The sequence below is a fragment of the Dysidea avara genome, chromosome 4 (assembly GCF_963678975.1).
Source record: "Dysidea avara chromosome 4, odDysAvar1.4, whole genome shotgun sequence".
Taxonomy (NCBI): domain Eukaryota; kingdom Metazoa; phylum Porifera; class Demospongiae; order Dictyoceratida; family Dysideidae; genus Dysidea; species Dysidea avara.
Genome location: NC_089275.1, coordinates 5745971 through 5770747, shown reverse-complemented (window position 1 = coordinate 5770747; position 24777 = coordinate 5745971). Strand labels below are relative to the sequence as shown.

The 24777-nt window shown below is 39.9% G+C and overlaps 3 protein-coding genes across 3 annotated transcripts; 1 reads left to right on the top strand and 2 right to left on the bottom strand.

Moving 5' to 3' along the window:
- Positions 1-1474: 1474 nt before the first annotated feature.
- LOC136253191 (TNF receptor-associated factor 4-like) lies at positions 1475-20527 on the bottom strand. Its single transcript, XM_066045819.1, has 2 exons — positions 20064-20527; positions 1475-3358 (listed from the first exon to the last, which is right to left on the bottom strand). The coding sequence occupies exons 1-2, from the start codon at positions 20066-20068 to the stop codon at positions 2683-2685; spliced, it is 681 nt and encodes a 226-aa protein (XP_065901891.1). The 5' UTR covers positions 20069-20527; the 3' UTR covers positions 1475-2682.
- LOC136252856 (TNF receptor-associated factor 4-like) lies at positions 1771-2667 on the bottom strand. Its single transcript, XM_066045431.1, has 3 exons — positions 2664-2667; positions 2381-2619; positions 1771-2304 (listed from the first exon to the last, which is right to left on the bottom strand). Exons 1-3 carry the CDS (start codon positions 2665-2667, stop codon positions 1771-1773), a joined length of 777 nt encoding a protein of 258 aa, XP_065901503.1.
- On the top strand, positions 11106-14134 carry LOC136252695 (uncharacterized). The gene is made up of 2 exons (XM_066045265.1): positions 11106-11267; positions 11343-14134. Exon 2 carries the CDS (start codon positions 11360-11362, stop codon positions 14132-14134), a length of 2775 nt encoding a protein of 924 aa, XP_065901337.1. The 5' UTR covers positions 11106-11267; positions 11343-11359.
- Positions 20528-24777: the final 4250 nt, after the last annotated feature.

The window sequence follows — 24777 nt, the reverse complement described above, 5'->3', positions numbered from 1 at the left end:
AAATCAGTCTTATTATCACATGTGAAATAAATAGAAATCTTCACTTATATGTGTAGCCACTGAAACACTTATGCACCTGTTGAAATATTTCACAGAATTTCTTACTACTGATCTAATCACTGTGAAGCTGAGTGGCTAAAGTTTGTAATACTTTATAATATTCTCATTGTAAAATGTAAAGTCTGGTCACATAATTATTATGATATACATATTAATAACTAACATATATGACTGTGAATGTAGTACCACAAGTAAGGAGTTACAAAACATTTTCAAGAGAGAGTGGAGAACCACCATTATTAAATTTGATGAAACAAGTACAATAGATACAATAATTGCTGTATGTATGTATTTGCTGTCATTGTATGAAATAGACCAGGGTCACATTTCCGGTCACATAATTTCTGTAGGTATCAACTTGTTCATCTTGAAATTGGCACCCAGCTGCAGTTTGAACTCATTGGTTTCTACTGAATTTGATGTTACTAATTTGACACAAAAAGATCTGTGGACACCAATGGAAAAACCTTTGGCTTCAAATTTCATGTTACAAGTATTATACTTACGTACATGCACAAAATAGCCTATACCATTATAATGTGGAGATTTATCACAAAAGTGCCTGTGCAGCATAGTTCGTATGCTGTATTTGTATCATTTTCAGTACTTATTTCTGCAAACTGACCATAATCAGTTGCTCTGGTCCATATGTCAGTATTTTTAAAGGGACACACTATCACAAAATGTGTAGGCACATTGTTATTATTGTGGTGCACAGGTGTGATTGTGAATATAGTGTTGTCATGTCAACCGGTACCATATCCTTCTTTGAACATAATATTATTTGCGCTGCACACTTGACAGGTATATAGCTATGCATGAGAAAAACTGAGATGTGGAATGTAATGGAGACTCAGAGAGGAATGGAATAAGATAGTGACCACACTTAGTCTATTGAAGACTGACTAAATATGCATGGCTGATCTAACATGTTAAGTTGTTTTCTACCACTAGGACAAGTTACATAGCATTGATATGTATGAATCCATTAATAGCACTGATCATGTATTATATTTTTGATGAAGAGTTATACATAAATCAGTTAACTCATATACACACAGCAGTGCAGTACAAAAAATTATCTTGTTTGGAAATTAGCACATGAAAAAATTTTACTGATAATATATTTTTACAAATGCTCCTATAGTAGATTAACTTTAGGTTGTAAACTACCAGCCTGTCATTATTTTACCACCAAATGCAGACATTGGTAGATTGAGAAACTAATTATGCCAACAGCAGGTAAGTTTGACATAATAATCACTGCAATCATTTCTTGAGTCACCATGTAGCTTAAGTTACTCGGTATTATTTATCACCAGTGAAATTATAACTGTCCAAATGAAGCCATACTGGGACTACATAATAGTTATTGTTCAACTACAATACAGTCCTGTAAGGTGCCGTCGAAGTCTCACTTTTGACATATTATCATAAAATATTTACAAACAGCCAATGTGGCATATAAGGATAATGTACGATCAGCAACTGTAAACAAAGCCCTTTTATTATCAATCCATATCAATATAAGGTCACTCCCAGTATCAATCCACTGTCATGCTGCCATGAAGTCATTCATTGTTTCACCTACTGTCTCTACTACTACAGGTCAAAATTACACACAATACTCACTAATAATAATAATATTGCAAAAATTAAAATAAGAAATGGCTAAGGCTACGCAGTATGTGTTCTAAAATGTAGCTATGTCTACAGTTTACTAACTTGGAAGAAGATACAATCATCTTTGAGATACTGACATGTGGGAGTGACCTTGTGGAGGTCTTCATTGGAAATGAACTGTCGCTTTCCCCAACAATCACTGGATTTGCCAAATCTACTAGCAGAGCTATCTGGAATACGATCATCGTTGCTAACTGTCACTGTATGGTGCTTACAATTACTGATCTGGTTCAACAGTGTCACTTGAAACTTTCCTTTTAGTGGCCATGCTAGTTTATCATCATGTGGACCCTTCACGAGGTACAGAAACACTGACAGGTGAGTGTCTTTACCACCACCATTACCAGCAGCATCAACACGTAGCCACATCTCATACCCCTTACTTTCAGAGTGGAAGATATCACTATACCATTCAAATTCATTTTCCTTCTTCTTATTAAATCCACAGATATTGATGGTCACTGGACATATCCGAATATTATCTGATTTGCTCAAAACTGCCATGGCTGTTAACTGAACCGACCATTTCGCCACTGATAACTGATGATGATGTTCCCTGCACTTGAGGAATAACCATGTGATTTAGTATTATAGTTAATGCGTTGATCTGCTTTAAAGCACTATCGAGTTTTGATACAGCCAATGATAAGTGTTCTTCCGTGTTGTCTTTGTTGTGACCATCTAGGTACTTGCGTATCATCCTCTCCTCACACCCCACATTGTGATACCCACACTGGACCATCTCAAGAGGACACTCCTTCCTGTGTATTTTCATGTCTTCACGAGGGACACTCCCTATCTCACACTTGTTGGGACAGGGTAGGGGAAGCTTGGGACACTGTTCATTGTGTTCTCCCTCAATAAACTGATGTTCTCCTGTAATGTGGCAGTACTGACAGTCAACATTGCGACGTGGACACTCATAATCAACATGGTCAGTCAGGTATTGACGCTGTAAAATCTTCCCACACTCAGCAAAGCATTCAATTTCTTGTGTGCTTCCATGTCCTGACGAGGGACACTGCCTACGTCACAATCATTTGGACAGGGTAGGGGAAGTTTGGGACACTGTTCCTTGTGTTCTCCCTCAATAAACTCATATTCTCTTGTAATTGGGCAGTATTGACAGTCAACCTTACGACGTGGACACTCAGTCTCAACATGACTGGTCAGATATCGTCGTTGTAACATCTTCCCACACTTATTGGAACACGCCACATTTACGAACTGACAACCATTACTATTTTCAAGGTGATTGTTGATGTCATTCAGTTCACCCTGCCACTCACAATCTCTCTCCTTGTTAGTACACATCACATGAAGACTTCTTATTTCTCGATCTAGTTGCTTGTTGGGAAATGTATTGAATTCTGTAACATTACGACAAGTTGGACAAGCATTACCGATATCAGGATTTAGCTTGGCAGTTTCCAAACAAGACTTACAGAAGACATTTCCACAACACACCGTCAATAGAGGATCTCGACTGGGAGAGTGGCATATTTTGCAGATATAACGATCCGGTACATTGTCAATGAATACATATTCATATCTGCCCCTATCAGTGAGTGCAAGTGGTTTTTCAGCAGGACGCTTAAATAAGATGTTGAGCAAGCTAAAAAAAGCATATAAATGGAGTCACAACATAAAATGCTGCACAATTTGAGGCATAATGGACTGATAATATGTTGAGTACATATAGGCACATGGCTACTTTTATCCCTCTATTTCTTTGCTACTCACAATGTTTTTTTTTACATTTATTCATTTATTTGTTAATCATCAACTACCAGTTAGGCATGCATTGAAATAAGCAGGTGGAAATAGTGGCTTATAGTGCAACCAGGCATAAACTTTCAAAAGTTTTACTCGCCTGTCCATATATGCATTCATTCTATATCCCACTAGATGCATTCTACAATGTCCATTATGCTTTCATGCAGTGCCCTGTTCATTAGTATTTTAGGGAAAGAAGTTATGTAGTCAAATTCCACTTTCACTTGTACGATATCATGTTATCAACACCTCAGTCTTGGTTTTTCCTCAGCAAACAACAATATCCTAGTTGTAATGAGGTTCAACTAATAATCAGATATTCTAAACGTAAACAAAAATTTTGACCTCCATAATACATGTAGATATTAATTAATATTAATTGCAGGAAGCAGGGAAAAGTACAACAGGTTCAACCCTAAAACAAACTTTTTGTTTATAATCATGTTACAGTTTCATTGAAAATTTTTATTACATATAACACATACAGGATGCATTAAATGATGTGCATTGTATGAGTTGCTCTTTCTCAATGTTCTTGTGAATACATAATTTGAATCAAAGTATGAAATTTCAGTACATTAGAAAATTGTAGTGAACAAATCGGTGCACCTGGAACAAAACTTTCTGCAAATTTCTTCCAGGTGATACCCTTTTTGGATCAGCTTCATGTAAGCCTGATTATAAGGAAGAATTTAATACTACATGTGCTCATAAATTGAACATAATATAATGTTTTAAAGGAGCAGTATGCCAGGCCATAGAAGTACTGAAGCCACACAAGCATAAAAGACAGTACTTCAGTCCATAGAAGTGCTGAAGCCACACAAGCATAAAAGACAGTACTTCAGTCCATAGAAGTGCTGAAGCCACACAAGCATAAAAGACAGTACTTCAGGCCATAGAAGTACTGAAGCCACACAAGCATAAAAGACAGTACTTCAGTCCATAGAAGTGCTGAAGCCACACAAGTGTGATAAGCATTTTACTTGGTTTTTAAGTAATATTACTCATTTGGCAGTGAACAAGGATTCTCATTTCCATACAGCCAGCTACAGCAATCTGGAATCATTTTGTTATGGAATCACAAGTCTAGACAGGTTATTTAAGACAAGTAGAAGATTATAAATGGTGTGAATGTTCGAAGGTAATGCAACGACATGGAACACTTGGAAATGTAGCCACAAGAACAGCAGCACTAGCCCATAGGGCTTGTTTACTACTAGTGATGCATTCGTGACATTGATTCTATTCCCGGTGAGTGCGAAGCCTTAGGTCTTACAGTTTTCTCAAACATGATTTATTTATTTAATCATTCATTATTATTTATGATGTAATTTTAACCGCATTTCTTATTATCTTTAGTACTTTCAAAGGACCTCTACCAAGTAATAGTTTACCTTCCACCATGATCAACAACCACATAATGGGAGGAGAAATTATTGAAGAGCAACTGGTAAAGTTAATTTTATTAGGCTTTATTTTCAAATGCTCAAATTTTGTGCATAGCACTAACAAAAATTATTTTGTTTTGTGCTGTGTGTTTAGGGATGCGGTGATTATGCCAGCATCATTTCGGGAATAATAGGTATGTGTGGGAATCAGGAATTATGCTAGTATTTTGAGGTGATTATAAAGCTTTAACAGTAGGAAAATCTGCAGATTGCACAATTCTGTTAAAAAGATCGAGATACTCTAATAGAGCAGTCAGAAACTCTAATAGAACAGTCACTGAATCAAGACACACGATAGTGTGTCGTGCGGCCCAAGAAGCCGGCGCGCCACACCGTGAGTATATTAACAGGAAGAAAGAAAACGCAATTTTCACACCTATGTAGCTCTGTGATCCCTTATCCGATTGGAACCAAATTTGCTGGAGACATGCCGCCCAGCTAGGGGAGTCTACATACCAAATTTGAAGAAAATCGCTCTAGCCATTTCCGAGATACGAGCGAACAAAATTTCGTTTTAATTTCTTCGTTTTTTTCTTCTTCATCTTCATTTCGCACACTTCGCAAAATTCGCCATAAAACACGAATGCGTGCTCGGATTTGGCTGAAATTTGGCACACTTAAAGGGCTCATTAAGGCGGATCTCCGTACCAACTTTGGTAGGAATCCGATGAACATTCACGGAGTTATGACCGATTATTTGCGTAAAATAAGGTCGAAGGTCTGTCACGCATACAGGGTAAACGCCTTGGAGGAATCAGTTGAAAATTGATACGTAGATGGAGCAACCATCGTAGGAGTGCCTTTTTGTGGTTTGAAAGGAATCGGGATAAGGACCATGGAGATATGACACGAAACCCAACCTGTGTCAAAATTACGCGATGGATTTTTATGAATAAAAAAACTATTAGTTTTCGTATCTACCAGGCAAACCGCTTAGAGCAACGAGCTGAAAATCAGTATGTAGCTGGAATAATCATCATAGAAAGTCCTTGCAGTAGTACAGAAGAATCGGATTACAAATCACTGAGTTATGATTCGAAAGGCAACTAGGTGCAGCAAATGGGAGATCGAGATACTCTAATAGAACAGTCACCCTAATAAAGCATTCAGCTGCATTTATAATTTACTCAGTTATATTACATTGTAAGTTATTCTGTAGGAAATTCAGCTACAAACAAGTCACCCTGTAGTCAGATCAGCTAGAAGAAGGTACCAAATAGACAGTTCAGCTACAAATAAGCCATCATGTAGAGAGTTCAGCTCAAATAAATCACCCTGTAGAGAATTCAGCTACAAACAAATTGCCCTGTAGAGAGATCAGCTAGAAGAAGTTACCTTGTAGAGAGTTCAGTTACAAAGAAACAATCATGCAAAGAGTTTAGCTACAAACAAATCACCCAGTAAAAAGTTCTGCTACGAACAGATCACACTGTAGAGAGTTCAGTTAGAAACAAGTCATCCTGTAGAGAGATCAGCTAGAAGAAGTCACCTTGTAGAGAGTTCAGTTACAAAGAAACAATCATGCAAAGAGTTTAGCTGCAAACAAATCACCTAGTAGAAAGTTCTGCTATTAACAGATCACACTGTAGAGAGTTCAGTTAGAAACAAGTCATCCTGTAGATAGATCAGCTAGAAGAAATCACTTTGTAGAGAGTTCAGCTACAAAGAAACCACCATGTAAAAGAGTTCAGCTGCAAACAAATCACGTGTAGAGAATTCAACTACAAACAAATCACCCTGTAGAAAGATCAGCTAGAAGAAGTTACCTTGTAGAGAGTTCAGCTACAAACAAATTACCCTGTAGAAAGTTCAGTTACAAACAAGTCACCCTGTAGAGAGATCAGCTAGAAACAAGCCACCCGTAGAGAATTCAGCTAGAAGAAGTTACATTGTAGAGAGTTCAGCTATAAAGAAGCTACCTTGTAGAGAGTTCAGCTGCAAACAAATCGCCCTGTAGAGAATTTAGCTACAAACAAATCACCCTGTAGAAAGGTCAGCTAGAAGAAGTTACCTTGTAGAGAGTTCAGCTACAAACAAATCACCCTGTAGAGAGTTCAGCTACAAACAAATCACCCTGTAGAGAATTCAGCTACAAACAAATTACCCTTTAGATAGATCAGCTAGAAGAAGTTACCTTGTAGAGAGTTCAGTTACAAAGAAACAATCATGCAAAGAGTTTAGCTACAAACAAATCACCCAGTAAAAAGTTCTGCTATGAACAGATCACACTGTAGAGAGTTCAGTTAGAAACAAGTCATCCTGTAGAGAGATCAGCTAGAAGAAGTTACCTTGTAGAGAGTTCAGTTACAAAGAAACAATCATGCAAAGAGTTTAGCTGCAAACAAATCACCTAGTAGAAAGTTCTGCTATTAACAGATCACACTGTAGAGAGTTCAGTTAGAAACAGGTCATCCTGTAGATAGATCAGCTAGAAGAAGTCACTTTGTAGAGAGTTCAGCTACAAAGAAACCACCATGTAAAAGAGTTCAGCTGCAAACAAATCACCTGTAGAGAATTCAACTACAAACAAATCACCCTGTAGAAAGATCAGCTAGAAGAAGTTACCTTGTAGAGAGTTCAGCTACAAACAAATCACCCTGTAGAAAGTTCAGTTACAAACAAGTCACCCTGTAGAGAGATCAGCTAGAAACAAGTCATCCTGTAGAGAGTTCAGCTAGAAGAAGTTACGTTGTACAGAGTTCAGCTACAAAGAAACTACCATGTAGAGAGTTCAGCTGCAAATAAATCGCCCTGTAGAGAGTTCAGCTACAAACAAATCACCCTGTAGAAAGATCAGCTAGAAGAAGTTACCTTGTAGAGAGTTCAGCTACAAACAAATCACCCTGTACAAAGGTCAGCTAGAAGAAGTTACCTTGTAGAGAGTTCAGCTACAAACAAATCACCCTGTAGAGAGTTCAGCTAGAAACAAGTCACCCTGTAGAGAGATCAGCTAGAAACAAGCCACCCGTAGAGAGTTCAGCTAGAAGAAGTTACATTGTAGAGAGTTCAGCTAGAAACAAGTCACCATGTAGAGAGTTCAGCTAGAAAAAGTTACCTTGTAGAGAGTTCAGCTACAAACAAATCACCCTGTAGAGAGTTCAACTACAAACAAGTCACCCTGTAGAGAGATCAGCTAGAAACAAGTCATCCTGTAGAGAGTTCAGCTAGAAGAAGTTACCTTGTAGAGAGTTCAGCTACAAATAAATCACCCTGTAGACAGTTCAGCTACAAACAAGTCACCCTGTAGAGAGATCAGCTAGAAACAAGTCATCCTGTAGAGAGTTCAGCTAGAAGAAGTTACATTGTAGAGAGTTCAGCTACAAAGAAACTACCATGTAGAGAATTCAGCTACAAACAAATCACCCTGTAGAGAGTTCAGCTAGAAACAAGTCACCCTGTAGAGAGATCAGCTAGAAACAAGCCACCCGTAGAGAGTTTAGCTAGAAGAAGTTACATTGTAGAGAGTTCAACAGTTTAGCTGCAAACAAATCGCCCTGTAGAGAATTCAGCTACAAACAAATCACCCTGTAGAAAGATCAGCTAGAAGAAGTTACCTTGTAGAGAGTTCAGCTACAAACAAATCACCTTGTAGAGAGTTCAGCTACAAACAAGTCACCCTGTAGAGAGATCAGCTAGAAACAAGCCACCCATAGAGAGTTTAGCTAGAAGAAGTTACATTGTAGAGAGTTCAGCAGTTTAGCTGCAAACAAATCACCCTGTAGAGAATTCAGCTACAAACAAATCACCCTGTAGAAAGATCAGCTAGAAGAAGTTACCTTGTAGAGAGTTCAGCTACAAACAAATCACCTTGTAGAGAGTTCAGCTACAAACAAGTCACCCTGTAGAGAGATCAGCTAGAAACAAGCCACCCGTAGAGAGTTTAGCTAGAAGAAGTTACATTGTAGAGAGTTCAGCAGTTTAGCTGCAAACAAATCACCCTGTAGAGAATTCAGCTACAAACAAATCACCCTGTAGAAAGATCAGCTAGAAGAAGTTACCTTGTAGAGAGTTCAGCTACAAACAAATCACCTTGTAGAGAGTTCAGCTACAAACAAGTCACCCTGTAGAGAGATCAGCTAGAAACAAGCCACCCGTAGAGAGTTTAGCTAGAAGAAGTTACATTGTAGAGAGTTCAGCAGTTTAGCTGCAAACAAATCGCCCTGTAGAGAATTCAGCTACAAACAAATCACCCTGTAGAAAGATCAGCTAGAAGAAGTTACCTTGTAGAAAGTTCAGCTACAAACAAATCACCTTGTAGAGAGTTCAGCTACAAACAAGTTATCCGGTAGAGGGATCAGCTAGAAGGATCACCTTGCAGAGAGGTCAGCTACAAAGAAATCACCCTGCTTCATCTTTTCTTCTTCATGTAGTAAAGAAAAAATGACAGGTTAAAAAGCCCTAAAGCCGGCCATAGGCTGGCTTTGGGGTATACAAATGCAAAAAGAAGTGAAATCTAATCCAAAACAGCCAAGCTGTAAAAAAAGAGTGCGGCCCTGAGAAAGGCTATGGTGAAAAAAGATGTGAAATCCAAGGTGGCGGCCAAGAAATGGCTGTGATGGTAGGTTAATGGTAAAAATTTTAATAACAACAATTCAGTGAATTTGGTGCCGCTTGGTCTTGGCACAAAATTCACTTGAATTGTCGTTATTAAATTTTTTACCATTAACCTACCATCACAGCCATTTCTTGGCCGCCACCTTGGATTTCACATCTTTTTTCACCATAGCCTTTCTCAGGGCCGCACTCTTTTTTTACAGCTTGGCTGTTTTGGATTAGATATTATTTACTCTAATAAAGCAATCATATTGAAATGAAATACTCTAATACAGCAACCAGCTAAAGAATTCAAGACTATTTGAAGCTTAAACATCAATGAAAATGGTCTGATACAGCAATAAACTGGCCAATTATGGTGGCACAAGTTTGGGAATGGACGATTCTCAAAAGCATAATAGGTGGTTTTTTGAGCACTGCTCAAAAGCATAATGCTCAGTTTTTGGAGCATAATAGCCTCATGCCTATGTGTGTTTAACTGAGTGAATTGTTATTGAAATGGTAAATATATCAACCAGTACAATCATACTGTATATTAGGGATCATGGAGGTTAGCAACTATTCACAAAACAATACTGACCAGAAATCAGCTTCACAATTAGTGCATAAACGAATGCTAGAATTGAGCATTCGAATGTTTGAATGAAAAACTACAGATTATTCGATTGTTTCTAATATTTAAAACCCACAATCAAAAATTTTAATATATTGAATCTAAGGAGTAAGACCTATTGTTGCAAGGCCAGAGGAAGCGGTCCGGCCAGTCAGGCCATAGCCTGACCACTTTTTCAGCATTGATTATAAAAGTATATATCTGAGTTGCTGATAGGCACTGGTTGCTTATGCTGGCGTGTGTTTATGAATGATTGGTGCTTAAAGCATCATGCAAGCATTGTGCATAATACCAGTAGAATACTTACATCATATTGTTAAACCCTTCCCTGTGACAATCAGTCACGGAAAAGATCAAAATACTCTAATAGAACAGTCACCCTAATAGAGCACTCAGGTATTTACTGATTTATTAGTCAAATGCTTTATGAAGCTGGCAAATACGAAATAATAAATAGTTTTGCAAGGAAATGTACATAATTGGATGAATATTTGAGCACTGCAGCATAGCATGATAGGGTAAAATTAAGGAAATAGCTTAGTGCCTAGCTAGCTATTCACTGAGTTGAGACTTCATCACCGGCTCGTTCTATAAATGTGACCGGATTTGTGAAAAGGGGTCTTCCACACACATCCAATTCTATACATTTGGAAGATCATAACTTAGTTGACAAGGCACATAAAAACCTCAATTTTTCTCCATCCATTAACCAATCATGGTTGTTACCACAGCCCAACTTTCAAGCCAATAGCTTATTGTAATCTGAAGTTATGAATCATCAAAGTTGGTATATTGGATGTGTGTGGAAGACCCCTTTTTGCAAATCCGGTCACAAATTATTATTATAGCTATATATATATATCAGTTTCAAATGCTAGATTCATGCTGTATGCATATAGTTGTGGAAAATGTTGTAGTATTGTAGGCTAATTATGGTAGTATTATGTAATGTAATGTATGAATCACGTGAGGAACTGTTGGGCAGCGTGTGAGGAACGAGTCGCAGAGTCGATCGAATAGTGAGACGAAACTCCTGTAACAAGTGGCGCCCAACGTGGGGCTCGACAGCAAGACGATTCATCGACCTAAACCCGAATTCCTTGGTGCCGGGTTGACAGGCACCTGTAGAGGTACATTAATTAGAATTCACGAGAGCGTTTGTTTGCCGTTGGTTTGCCTCCCTCCCCCCCCCCCCCCCCCTGTAGAGTTGTATTTCGAATCGATGTCGCAGAAGAAGGACCTGGAGCGGCTCAGAGCCATTCGCGGAGGCCACCGAGGGATGATCACCAAGCTCACCAAAGAACTAGACAGTCTTCTGGCACTACCAGAACCAGGTGAAAGTGTTGGTAGATTAAATGTTATTCAACAACAATTACAATCAAAATTGTCTGTATTACAAGCGAGTGATAACGATATTTTGGCGCTCTGTGACCTCTCTGAAATAGACCATGAAATCGAGGAATCTGAGCAAATTAATGCTAAGGTGTTAGACTATGATCGCCGAATTAAACTATTCTTAAACCCGACAGTTGCAGTAGCTGCTACCTCTGCTTCAATGACAGGCTCACTTGTGCTTCCTCCTACATTGCCGGCTGCGAAAGCTCAATTACCCAAGTTAGAATTGCACAAATTCAAGGGTAATATAATGCAATGGCCAGCCTTTTGGGACTCGTTTAAATCTTCAGTGCATGATAACGATGCCTTATCATCAGTTGACAAGTTCAATTATCTTCAGTCTTTACTGGAGGGGCCTGCTAGTAAGGCAATACAAGGTTTACCCCTGACCGAAGGTAATTATAATGATGCGGTGGAACTGCTGAAGGCGAGATTTGGCAATACTCGAGTCATTATCGCAGCTCACATGGACGAGCTTGTTAAGTTGCCTGACTGTTCTCAAGACCGTCACACTTCATTGAGGTCGATTTATGATAAGATAACTATCCATACTCGTGGACTAAGCTCTCTAGGCATAAACTTGAGTGAGTACGGCAGTCTTCTGATACCTATCCTTATGCCTAAGCTGCCAGAGGATATGCGTTTACGTATAGCACGAGCCCACCCTGGGGAAGTATGGAAGATGGAGGATATATTGACTACGATAAGAATCGAGGTAGAAGCCAGAGAAGCCAGTAGTCTGAGTAAGGTAACAGCACCTCGAAACACCGGTTCCAAGCCTGTTAACTCTGCCGCCAGTTCCCTTGTTGCCAACGGACAGTTACCAAAATGTGTTTACTGTCAAGGGGAACATTATTCGGCTTTCTGTACTGTAGTCAAGACAGCGAAGGACCGAAGGTCAATGCTTATTCAAGGAGGTAGGTGCTTTATTTGTTTAAGAACACACCATCGAGCCAAGGACTGCGATGTTTGTAAGAAATGTCGCCATTGTAATGGTCGACATCATCAATCCCTATGTGAGAAGGCACGACCTGTTGACGAACAACCCCCAGTTGATAAGCCAGCTACTGAGACTACCTCTAATAGCTGCAACAACTCTGAGTGTGATCAGTTGGTTTTGTTACAAACTGCACGAGCACTTGCCTCCGACGAGGGAACTGGAAGAGCCGTAGCAGCTCGTATTCTGTTCGATACTGGCAGTCAACGGTCCTATATCACAGACAATTTGGCTAACCGATTGAGGCTGAAATCCCTAGGCAAGGAACGATTGCATCTGAATACATTTGGGGACCATAACTTTAGACGCAAAACTTGTAATGTTGTTGCTGTTCATTTGCGCAAACTCAATGGAACAGAAGGAGTAACCATACAAGCTCTTAGTTTTCCTACCATTTGCTCGACACTCCCCAGTTTGGTAAAATTGGATGACTTTCCTGGCCTTTGTGAATTAGATTTGGATTTAGCCGATCCCCCTTCCAGTGGACCAGAGGCAATTGATATACTGATTGGTTCGGATTGGTACTGGAATATCGTAGGAGGAGAGGTAATACGCACTCAGGGTGGACCCACAGCCATCTGTAGTAAGTTAGGTTGGCTACTCTCCGGGACTGTATCGTCTGACACATCCTTGCATCATGTTTCTTCAAATCTGGCTTTGTGCCAAGGGGTTACTGTCTTCAGCCCCCCAGAACCAGTGAATCACCTCAGGACTGCACTCGAATCATTCTGGGAAACGGAAACCATAGGCATCAAGGAACCAAGTGATAGTGAATGTGCTGGAGGCTTGTTTCTCCAGGATGTCAAGTTTACTAATAACCGGTACGAAGTGAGCCTTCCGTGGAATCGAGATCGATTGGAAGTCCCTGATCATTTTGACCTATGCAAAAATAGGCTCAAGTATCTGCAAAGAAGACTCAAGTCTCGGCCTACAGTAATGTTGGAGTATCATCGCATAATAAAGGATCAACTGAGAAATGGTATATTAGAACCGGTTTCCAAGGAAAACGAGGCTGATAAGGCCACGGTGGGGTGTGCTCATTACATGCCACATCACCCAGTGATCAGACAGGACAAGAGCACAACCAAGATCCGTATCGTGTATGATGGCTCAGCCACATCCAAGGATGGTGTCTTGTCACTGAATGACTGCTTGCAGGTTGGGCCTAATTTAATTCCCAAGTTGTTCAATGTCCTCATCCGATTTCGATGTCACCCCATTGCCTTGGTCGGTGATATTGAAAAGGCTTTCCTTATGATAAGTATTAAGGACCTTGATCGAGACATGCTTCGCTTTCTTTGGCTCAAGGAACCCTTCAACGAACACAGTGATATAATACAATTACGTTTTACACGCTTAGTCTTTGGTCTTAAGCCATCACCAGCTATATTGGGGGCTGTCCTGGCTCATCATATACAGGAGTTTCAAGCTACTTATCCAAAGACAGTGGATACTATGAGACAATCTCTGTACGTTGATGACTTGGTGGCAGGTGGATCTGGCGTTGTAGAGGTGTTTGAACTGTATCAAAATGCTAAGGCCATCATGGCACGAGGAGGATTTAACTTGAGGAAATGGAACTCTAATTCCCGAAGAGTTTTGTAGATGATAGAAGAGGCAAAATCTCATCAATCTCATAGCCTTGATTGCTCAGTTGAGACTCCAGTGAATAGCCAGACGGAAAATGAGAGTTCGCTAAAACTTTTAGGAGTTGACTGGGATAACTGTAGAGATGAACTCACATTCAGCAAGTAGACTGCCACGAACTAAGAGGTCCCTTCTGAAATTTAGTTTGACCCATTAGGGTTCTTAAGTCCATTTGTCATCACCTTGAAGGTGCTGTTCCAAAAACTGTGCACTGATAAGGTGAACTGGGATGAACCTTTACCACTTGAAATCCAGGGTAAGTGGGATTCTATTTTACATGGCCTGACATTATTCTCTAGCATAAGAATTCCACGGTGTCTGATTGTGCGTACCATGCCTAGGAGTACATACTTACATGGATTCTGCGACGCATCAGAACGAGCTTATGCTACGGTCCTGTATCTCAGTTCAGTTTATGAGAATGAAGTTGTTGATGTCAAGCTCGTTTGCTCCAAGACTCGAGTGTCGCCAACCAAACCTCAAAGTATACCTCGCCTAGAGTTGTTAGGGGCGGTGATTCTGTCTAGGCTTGTTCATACTGTAACACCTCTATTGCCTCCACTGTCAGGTGTATCTCTTTGGACAGACTCCATGACCGTGCTGCATTGGATAAGAAATCGCAAGAATTGGAAGCAATACATACAGCACCGTGTTAGTGAGATAAGGAAGTTGACAAACCCGGATAGCTGGAGTCATTGCCCTGGAATACAAAACCCTGCTGATCTTCCCTCTAGGGGTTTGTCTGCCACTGAACTGCTGCAAAGTAACTTGTGGTGGAATGGGCCTCCATTCATAGCGCAAGTCCATGTTGAACCACCTAGCTTCAATGATGCCATTTCAGAGGAAGCCGAGGCTGAGCTGGCAAAGTCACCAACCAATTTAACGCAAGTTTTGACCAATCAGGGGACTGTTATAGAAGATGGGGTGCATCAATTGATTGATAGTACTATGTATAGTTGTCTAGAAAGGCTGTTACGTGTGACCGCCTATGTAGTCCGTTTTGTCAACAGACTTAGGAGTAGAATAAATGGCACGGGGAGTTTGTTGAAGGCAGAGGAAATCGCCCACGCTGAAATACTGTGGATACGAGGCATTCAAAAATTGGCGTTTCCCCAAGAAATCCACTACCTGAGAAAACCTGGAAGTGCTCGCCCGCCACTGATTAGTCAGTTCAATTTGTTTGTTGACACCAAGGGACTGCTTAGATGTCGTGGACGACTCAATCTATCAAACCTTCCCGTATCTGGCAAACAGCCAATCCTTCTACCAACTAACCACCATTTTGTTTCACTGCTAGTACTGCAGGCCCATGATGACTGTAAGCATAGTGGTGTGAATGATATTGATTTGCCTACGAGAGCGGTTTTGGATATTGAAGGGGCGTCAAGTGACAAGGAAGATAATTCGAGCCTGTGTAACCTGTAGAAGAATTGAAGGACCACCGTACCAATGCTCTTCAGCACCAGACCTGCCTTTGGAATGAGTATCAGAGGACCCACCGTTCTCCCATACTGGTGTTGACTTCGCCGGCCCACTTCACATTGTCACAGGGAACAGATATGGAGGAGAAAGTCTATGTTTGTTTGTTAACCTGTGCCTCAACCAGGGCAGTACACTTAGAATTAATCAGGGATTTAAGTGTTGAGACTTTTCTCCTGGCCCTGCGTAGGTTTGCTAGTAGACGAGGATTGCCGGCTACGATCATCTCTGACAATGCCAAAACCTTCAAGGCGTCATCCAAGGAAGTGTCAAAAATCATTCGATCAGATGAAGTTCAGAAGTACTTTACCAGAAACCAGATAAGATGGAGGTTTATTGTTGAGAGGGCCCCTTGGTGGGGGGGTTTCTGGGAGCGTTTAATTCAAATGGTAAAGAGATGTCTCAGGAAAACCTTGGGCCGGACCACCGTCATGTTTGATGAGCTTGCTACTCTAGTAACCGAGATAGAATCTGTGATCAACTCAAGGCCACTCACCCATGTGCAGGACGATTTAGACGGAATCAGTTATACCCTGTCACCTTCTCATTTGATTTATGGTAGAAGAGCCACAACCAATCCTAATGACAGTTACTTTGAAGTCATCAGTACTAGTGAGACTTTGGCTCGTAGATCCAAGGCTCATCGACACCTGCTAACTCAGTTTTCCCGACAGTGGCGATGGGAGTACCTGTTAAAACTACGAGAGACTCATGCCTGTAAGATTAGGACTCAGGGTGGCTCACAGATTTCTGTGGGTGATATCGTGGTGGTGAAAGACAATCGGACTAAGAGGTTATTCTGGAAATTAGCTAAAGTTGAGGAATTGCTTACTGGGAAGGATGGGAAAATTCGAGCAGCTGTTGTTCATGTGTCCACCCCCAAGGGAACCACTCAGTTACTCCGGAGAAGTGTAAAGCATCTTTTTCCTATTGAGGTGCCATCTCAGTACAAGGAGAACACCACTGCGGAACAACAAGTCAATGATCCCAATAACGGGCAGAACAATTGTAACCAGAGTCTGGATGACCACAATCACGATGGACTAAGTCAAGGATTGAGGCGCAGTTCAAGGATTGCTGCAAGGGCTGGAACTGAACACTCTAATTAGTATATGATATTGTGTGGATTTATTGTATGTAATAATTTTAGAACTGTTTGTTGTTCCCACTTCCAAACCCTGGGGAGTGTGGAAAATGTTGTAGTATTGTAGGCTAATTATGGTAGTATTATGTAATGTAATGTATGAATCACGTGAGAAACTGTTTGGCAGCGTGTGAGGAACGAGTCGCAGAGTCGATCGAATAGTGAGACGAAAGTCCTGTAACAATAGTAGCTACAACAAAGGAAATAATACAGTATTTACATGTGTTACAACTGTATAATGTATGAAAACACATGATGTAGCTACATGCAGTGACAAGTGTTAGTCAATAATTTGCTAGGGAATTTACAGCTGAAAATAGTCTCAGATTTAATCTCAGAGCACGCAATTTTGAAAATTTTCCTGGGGGAGCATGCCCCCAGAGCCCCCTACCACTCACACAACAAAGTGTTCAACATTTCATAGTGCCTACCCCTTGGCCTGACCACTTTATAATTGCTTCCTCCGGCCCTGTGTCTATGCACTTTGATATAGACAGTAAAGTGAGTGTTAACAGCAGCAAAGTAGTAGTTTTATCACTGTAATCAACCTCACACCTGGTGGCTTCACATGCACCTGACTGTAGAGAACAGGCTGTTAACTAAGTGTGAACAATAGCAAAAGTACATTTTAACAACTTGACGCAACACATCTTGTACCATTTTCAGCTGCAGGTGACCTAATTGTATACATTGGGCGCCCATCCACAGGATTATAATGTGATGAATTTGTATTCGAAAGCTCCCAAATGAACGAACATTCGAATTTCAGAACATTCGTTTATGCACTATTCACAATAGCTTTATGGTGTCTTGGCGGTATTGGTCAGGTAAAATCAAGCCCAAGAGTGTTTTCAAAACAGCCAAAAATGCTTCAGATAGGTTGCTACAGAATTAAAAAAAAAATTCAGTGGAATTTTCTGCTGACTGACTGACTGACTAATGCTTTCAGGCAAGCGTAAGTCAATAACAACTAAGGCTACGGGTTTGACTTTTCACTGTTGAATGTTGCTTCAGCCCGAGAAGACACCTTTTGGCATAATGCATGTGCAGTACGTACAGTGCACACATCATGGACTTTTCTTTTTATTGACAGCCCGAGATGTCGATTTGCAGTAGCTTGATGGTTTCCCTGCATTTGTAAATGGGAATCGTCTGTGTTTCCATGGTAACTGGATTGATTGTAGAGGCACTTCTCCCTGTGTAATAGGCTGAACATTGATAGCTGAAAGCGTAGCATAATGGCAACTTCACTTTAGAGTCAGTAATTGATGGCTGTGGTGCATGAATTGCCCATATTTCTGTGGTTGATTGCAAAGGCCCTTCTCATGTTGTTCTTTGCTTGTATTGCTGTGTAACAGGCTGAACATAGTTGAAAGTGAGGTGTAATGGCCACTTCACTTTTGAGTTAGTATATAATGATAGTTGGGGCACGTTCAGATGAAAACACTGATATACTCAGGTGCCATTCTTTCTTGTGATGCGGTATGCGCCGGTTCACCAGTCACACTAATGTTACAAAAAGTAGACAAACGAGTATAAGGAAAGATTATCAATTTTAAGTTTGATTAGGGAGCATAGAAAAAAGAAGGGAAACAAGGGAGGTCACCTACACCTGCAGATATACTAGTGGACATTTAATCCTTAATTCAGTCATGGGTATCGACTGAATTAGGGATAAAACATCAACTAATATATCTGCAAGTGTAGGTGACCTCCCTTGTTTCCCTACCTTTTCTAATATAAATTTCACAATTTTTTGGATAACTTGAAATAAGGACTGCTACGCTAGGAGAAATTTTACGATTATACAGATGACAAACAACCAATCGTCATGAGATTGATATATGCAGAGGAAGATCATTTGTAGCTTTAGGGTCTGGTAGTTTACTAGCAAAATAGCTATGCAAAGCCATGCCATGCCATTCAACAATTCTGCAGTACAAGTTCACACACAGTAGTAAGCATGTGGGAGTTCTGCTGTAAAAGGTTTACTAGTTTGGCCTAATTTGTTCACTGCCCTTTGAAAATTAACTAACCCACAGTGGTTAGGTGGTTTCTTTGACATTAAACACATAGGTCCCATCAACATAATATGTTTTTAAAGTCAAAGTAACCACAACATAAATATTATTTTTAACCAGACATACTAATGAGATTAATGAATATCATATTTTACTGTAGGTGGTTTAACAGTGTAAGGAAAAATATATTGCAAAACACACAATGTGGACAAAGTATAGTAACTTTCAGTATCTATTGTCATACAAGTACTGGAGCACTATTGTTTGAATGGATAGTAAGTTTGGGATCACGTGCAAACAAGAGCAGTGGAGTTGAGTGAACTTTATAGCAAAAGTAGCTAACAATGAATATAATTACTGTGTGTGGGATCCCATTAATTTTGTTATTTTCAAGTAATAGCGATTCTCAGTAAGCAACCAAGAAATTCAATGGTATGGCTTCTGTAAGGTTGTATTACAATCAGGTACTGCTCAACATCAAAGGTTATTGGATGATGATTTAATTATGGTCTGCGTAATTATGTTAAAGCATACAACATCACATTATGTAACGTAGTTACTATAAGCTACATAGTACTATAGGTACCCAATCATACTAGAATTACTGCAATACCATAAAGCTGGAATGTTTGGTGAAATAGGCGAGTTAGCATTATTTCACTAAACTAAAATCTGCCAAATTGTTTGTCCAATGCAAGTCTGTATTAGCAATAACAAATTCACCAAACTTTTTTTTTTTTTGCCAAAATTCTATCATGGCAAATTCACAATGTTTCCTCCCACCTAACTTTCTGGCTATATGGTATACTATATCTACCCAGTATGGGTCTGATCTGTATATCTACACAGACCTACTTGTAACCAGCAAATTGGTGCTTGTTGTTTACAGCTGGGCTATATAGTTTCCAGTCAGTGCCAGGGCGTTGGTGGCAAGGGCGGTCTAGCTCGGGGAAAAATATCATCAGTAACTTTTAACTGCAAAGATCCCGGCCAAAAGGGGTTTTCAGGGAATGAAATAGCATTGGAGACCCTTTTCTTCTAACCCAAAACACAAAACAAAAAGTGGCCTGTATGGGCATGACTATACGTTACCGCTGATCGCTGTTTTACGTAGCTACACTGACGGGCCAGAAGCTGGCCATATTTCATTGTAAGGATTACATTTTAAAAGACGACATGAACACATACAAAGCACAGATTAAATCTATAGTCACATGCCGGTTACAGCTAGCTATTAGTTTACTTCATTAACTCCGCCGGCGATATTACTTCTCACGGTCTTTGGTGAGTCGTGTAGAGGTAGGTCAAGGGGGTGTCACGTCGGTCACGCTGTAGATAGATCTGCGACCGCGGTCAAAGTCTTGACCGGGGAAAATTTCACCTTGACCCTTGACTTGCAGCGTTTATCGTCTTTGACCTGTGACTTGAGCGTTTCTTGTCGAACTCTTGACTTGCACTTATTTCTCTATTTTCCTATACGCACCTGCGCTTGTAACCTAGTATAATATTTTCTTAGTGCGTGCTACCAGCGGCTGGGAGAGAAAGATCATTATAATTACGGCGAAATGCCTGTTGGAGCTTTAAAACATCTTCTTAGAAATCCTTACTTCTTGTGAGTTACGTATAATCCCGTAAACTTGATAATAGCTACGTATAGTTTTCGATTGTGGGTTTCGAACCTTCCTTATCGTCTTGACCCTTGACCCACTGTAAGAGCTATTTAGTGGCCTAGACCGTTGACTTGGAGTTTGACCGCGGTCGCAGATCGACCTACAGCAAGAGCCTGAGTGACACCCCCTTGTAGGTTACTTGGGCGAGTATGCCGCTGAAGTAGGCTCGCGATGACGCGATTGCGTGCCAGATGGTTCAGTGTCTTTTAATTTAAAAAGTAAGTGGTTACTTGAATGAAACGTTTTTAATTTTGCGTCTAGTAGTTGCACGACCATTCGACTTTAGGGACCGCGAAAAGTAGTATTAGCGTTAGGTTTAGGGTCGGGTTTGGTTTCTACTTTAGGCCAGGCCAAGTTGCTTGACGGTTTATCGTCCGGGATATTTGAAAAAGTCATGCGGGCGGGAGGTCATTTTTCGTATTTCATAATTTTATTAACATGAAAAAACATTTAAAAAATAGCTTCACACAGTTGCTAGCTACTTTAACAATGATTGCAAAGCTTACGTCATTGTTAATACTTAGCTATTCGTTTATGCAATCTCTCTTTAGAAATCCATTTATTGAAGGTACTAACGAGTCCAGGCTGGGGATAGTCGTCACGTTTGTTGCACACACCATGTTTTAATGTATAAAAACTAGTTCGGAAGCATCAGCAATGATTATCACGTGAGAAATAATGAATTATGAAATTATATCCCTATTAATAAAAACCCATGCGGGCGGTGACGATAAACTGTGAATTAATTTGGCCTGGCCTTACCTTTACGTGTTTCTTACTATGTACTGAATGAGATGGCTACTATACTTGAGTTATATTTATAGGATAAAAGTAGGGGAGGTGCATGGGTAGCTAGCCCCAGCAGTCCAGGGATTGAGCCCGGGCTGAGTTTTCCTGTAAGTTCAATAACCAGTATGGCTTATTGAAACGACTTTTGGTTCAGTATATTAATGCAGGGGCAGATCCAGGAGGGGTTCAAAGGGTTCCATGTAACCCCCCTTTTGAAAGAGCCTCTCTTACTCAAGATACTCTAATAGAGCAGTTACAGTATTCTTAAGGGGAGCAGGCTATGTGTGGAGTTATAAATAAGGAAATATAGTTGGTGTGAGTATCTATGGTGAGAGTAGCGATTCCGGAATTCCGTAAATTCTGCATAAAATTTTCTCCGTGAATCTTCCATTGGAGAGTTGGCACAATCATTTCGCTGCCATACGAGCGATTGTGGATTGTTTCTAGGATTTCTGGGGACAAGGAATACGATGATGCAGTTAGTTTTCTGCTATAAATATGTTTGTGTGGAGTTTTGTGCCAATTATAAAATTATTTTGCAATATAGCCACCACAATGTTATGTTCTCTTTGTAAGAAATGACCCAGCACATGTTAGTTGCATCAAGGTGAGCATTTTTGTCCATGTAGTTTTCAATATTACTATGCTAAAAAGTCAGCAAATTTGCACCACAAATAGCTTATCTCTTTGATGCACCATTTTGGTAGCTGTCAAGGAGCTGTACATTAAGAGACAAAATCATATAAGTAGCTATAAATCAACAATACAACTCCTTGCTTTGCATGCACATTATCTTTTTGAGTGGAGGTGACTGGTACAGAGTGTTTGCACTTCACCATGTGTATGTTGTTTTGCCATCCGCAAGATGCTAAATGCATGCAACTATTTAGTGGCTTTCTATGGAGGTGACCTTTATTCAGAGGGTCTTACAAGTAAGGTTACACTGTGGTCCATGTATTAAGGTATTTATAGCAGAAAACAGAAGTTCAAAAGTTATTGCAAAGCTTAGTTATAAGCATTTGTTCAATTGTGCCATTTTTGGGACTTTTTTCAATGGAAAGATATGGAGAAAATTTAGCCTGTTTTAAAAGACAAAATTGCTTATAACTCCACCATCCTATAATGGAATTTTAAAACTAAGTGTTTATGAGATCCTCAGGGAGTACTGCACAAAGCTATGCTAAATAAAAATAATTCCCATTAATTTTAAAATTCTCCCGGAATCGCTAGTGAGAGGCAGCCATTGTCAGCAGGTGACGGCCTTCTTTCTTTTTTTTTTTTGGTCTTTGACTTACAGTTAGGCTGAAGTTGCAATTCCAGAGTGGAACCCCCCTTTTAAAAAGTCTGGATCTACCCTGTGATCTATCCACATAATATATAATATAGATATATTCCCTTTTGGTGTGGGTGCGACGAAAAACTAACTGTCTGGCACGCGCCACTGTGAAAATAAAGTGTGTCCTGCACACCAAGATGTCGCAATATACGCCAATTGTATAGCCATTATTGTGACATATTGGTATGCAGGACACACCAATATGTCACTATAATAGAGTGCGTGGGTGTCACAAATACACACACTCAATAAAAATGGCTCATGAGTGTGTCACATATTGGACACTCATTTTTTTACAACATGCAGTGGCGGATCCAGGGGGGACACATGCCCCCCTCATCCTTTTCAGAAAATAATTGCATACGTGATCGAGACACTCTAATAGAGCAGTCACTCTAATAAAGCAGTCACAGTGTTCATGAGGCAGTGTAGCTTAACTATGAAGCTATATGAATAAGGATCTTTATATACTTTATAGTAAATACATTTGGTAAAGGGCAGCCATTATTGCTGTGACCTTTTTTCCTTTTTTTGCTCTTCAACTTTTCAGCAAAGTGCACCCCCTTTTCAAACTCTGGATCCGCCCCTGTACAATGTATATATTATTAGGGTAGCTATCTCAATCTTTGATACTTTGATACACAAGTATTTCAAAAAATTTGGAATTTTCAACTAGAGTAGGGACCATAGCACATTGATAAAAGGTACTGAAACAAGCTGGAGTAGTGCACGATATTAAATCATAGTAAAACAATAAGAAGCGTTATATCCCTACTGTACTCCAAGATACCATAATGGAAATGCACAGTAGGGATATGACACTTTTATTGTTTTACTGTGATTTAATATCATGCACTACTCCAGCTTGTTTCAGTACTTTTTATCGATGTGCTATGGTCCCTACTCTAGTTGAAAATTCCAAATTTTTGAAATACTTGTTTCTGTACATAATATTATTATGATTGGTGAACCCATGCATACAGCATTAGAAATGGCGCCGCACGCCCCAGCTATATCGTCTGAAAAGTGAAGTTTCCATTACGCTTCGTTATCAGCTATGTTCAACCTGTTACATAGCAGTACGAATCAAGAACTGTTCAAAAAGCACCTCTGCAACCCAAAAGAAAGGGTTGCGTTGGTTATGCGCGCCCCAGTTATATAAATTATCGTCTGAAAAGGAAGTATCCATTACACTTTGTTGTTGGCTATGTTCAATCCGTTACACAGTAGTACGAATCAAAAACTGTTCGAAAAGCACCTCTGCAATTGAAGTAGCCACTATGAAAAATATACGGACGATTTCCATTACGAAAGGAAGCCATCACGTGCTACCACCAAATCGACACTTCGCTACCAGCGAAGATGAATGAGACACAAAAGAGGACACTGGTAAGTCCATAAAGAATGCATTGTGCGTACTGCGGTATGCCAAAAGGCACCTGTCTGGCCAAAGCGACGTCGAACAGTGAAAAAATCAACCCGTAGCCATAGCGCTGTTATCGAGTTACGCTTGTCTGAAGGCATCAGTCAGTCAATTACTCAGTCAGTAGAAAATTCCTTTAAATAAATTATTTTTAAAATTCCATAGCAACTTGTTGAAAGCGTTTCGGGTCAATCTGAAAGCTTTTTTGGGCTTAGTTTTACCTAACTAATACTGCCTCATTGTTGTCAGGGAAAATTGAGGCTGTTTTTTGGGTGATTATATTTCGTGGGCCACGCCTACTCCTTTGTGGTCCCTACTATACACTACTATTGTAGTGTATGATAGGTTGACTAGCAAAGTTGCTATAATTGTCCAACTAAATAGCTACATGCCACTCAAGGAATTTCTGGACATTATAATTAGACCGCAGTAAATGCATGTGTGATAGCTGCATGCATGTGGATGGTTTCAGCAGTTTATTAGAATTATATAGTTAGTGAATATTTGCTGGTGACACAGTGCTGTATATTTGTGACTATGTACTATAATAGAGTATAGCTATCTCACTTGACTAAAGTGTACCATTGGTGATATGGGCTAGTTAGGGTTTCCAGCTACCCTCCTGCTGAACTATTTCATACAGCCTGTACAGTGCATGTTCTGCACAGTACCTATGTGCACTCAAATACAATGATAGTAGCCTTGGAATATTGAAAAGTTTAGAGCAAGCTACATTTAA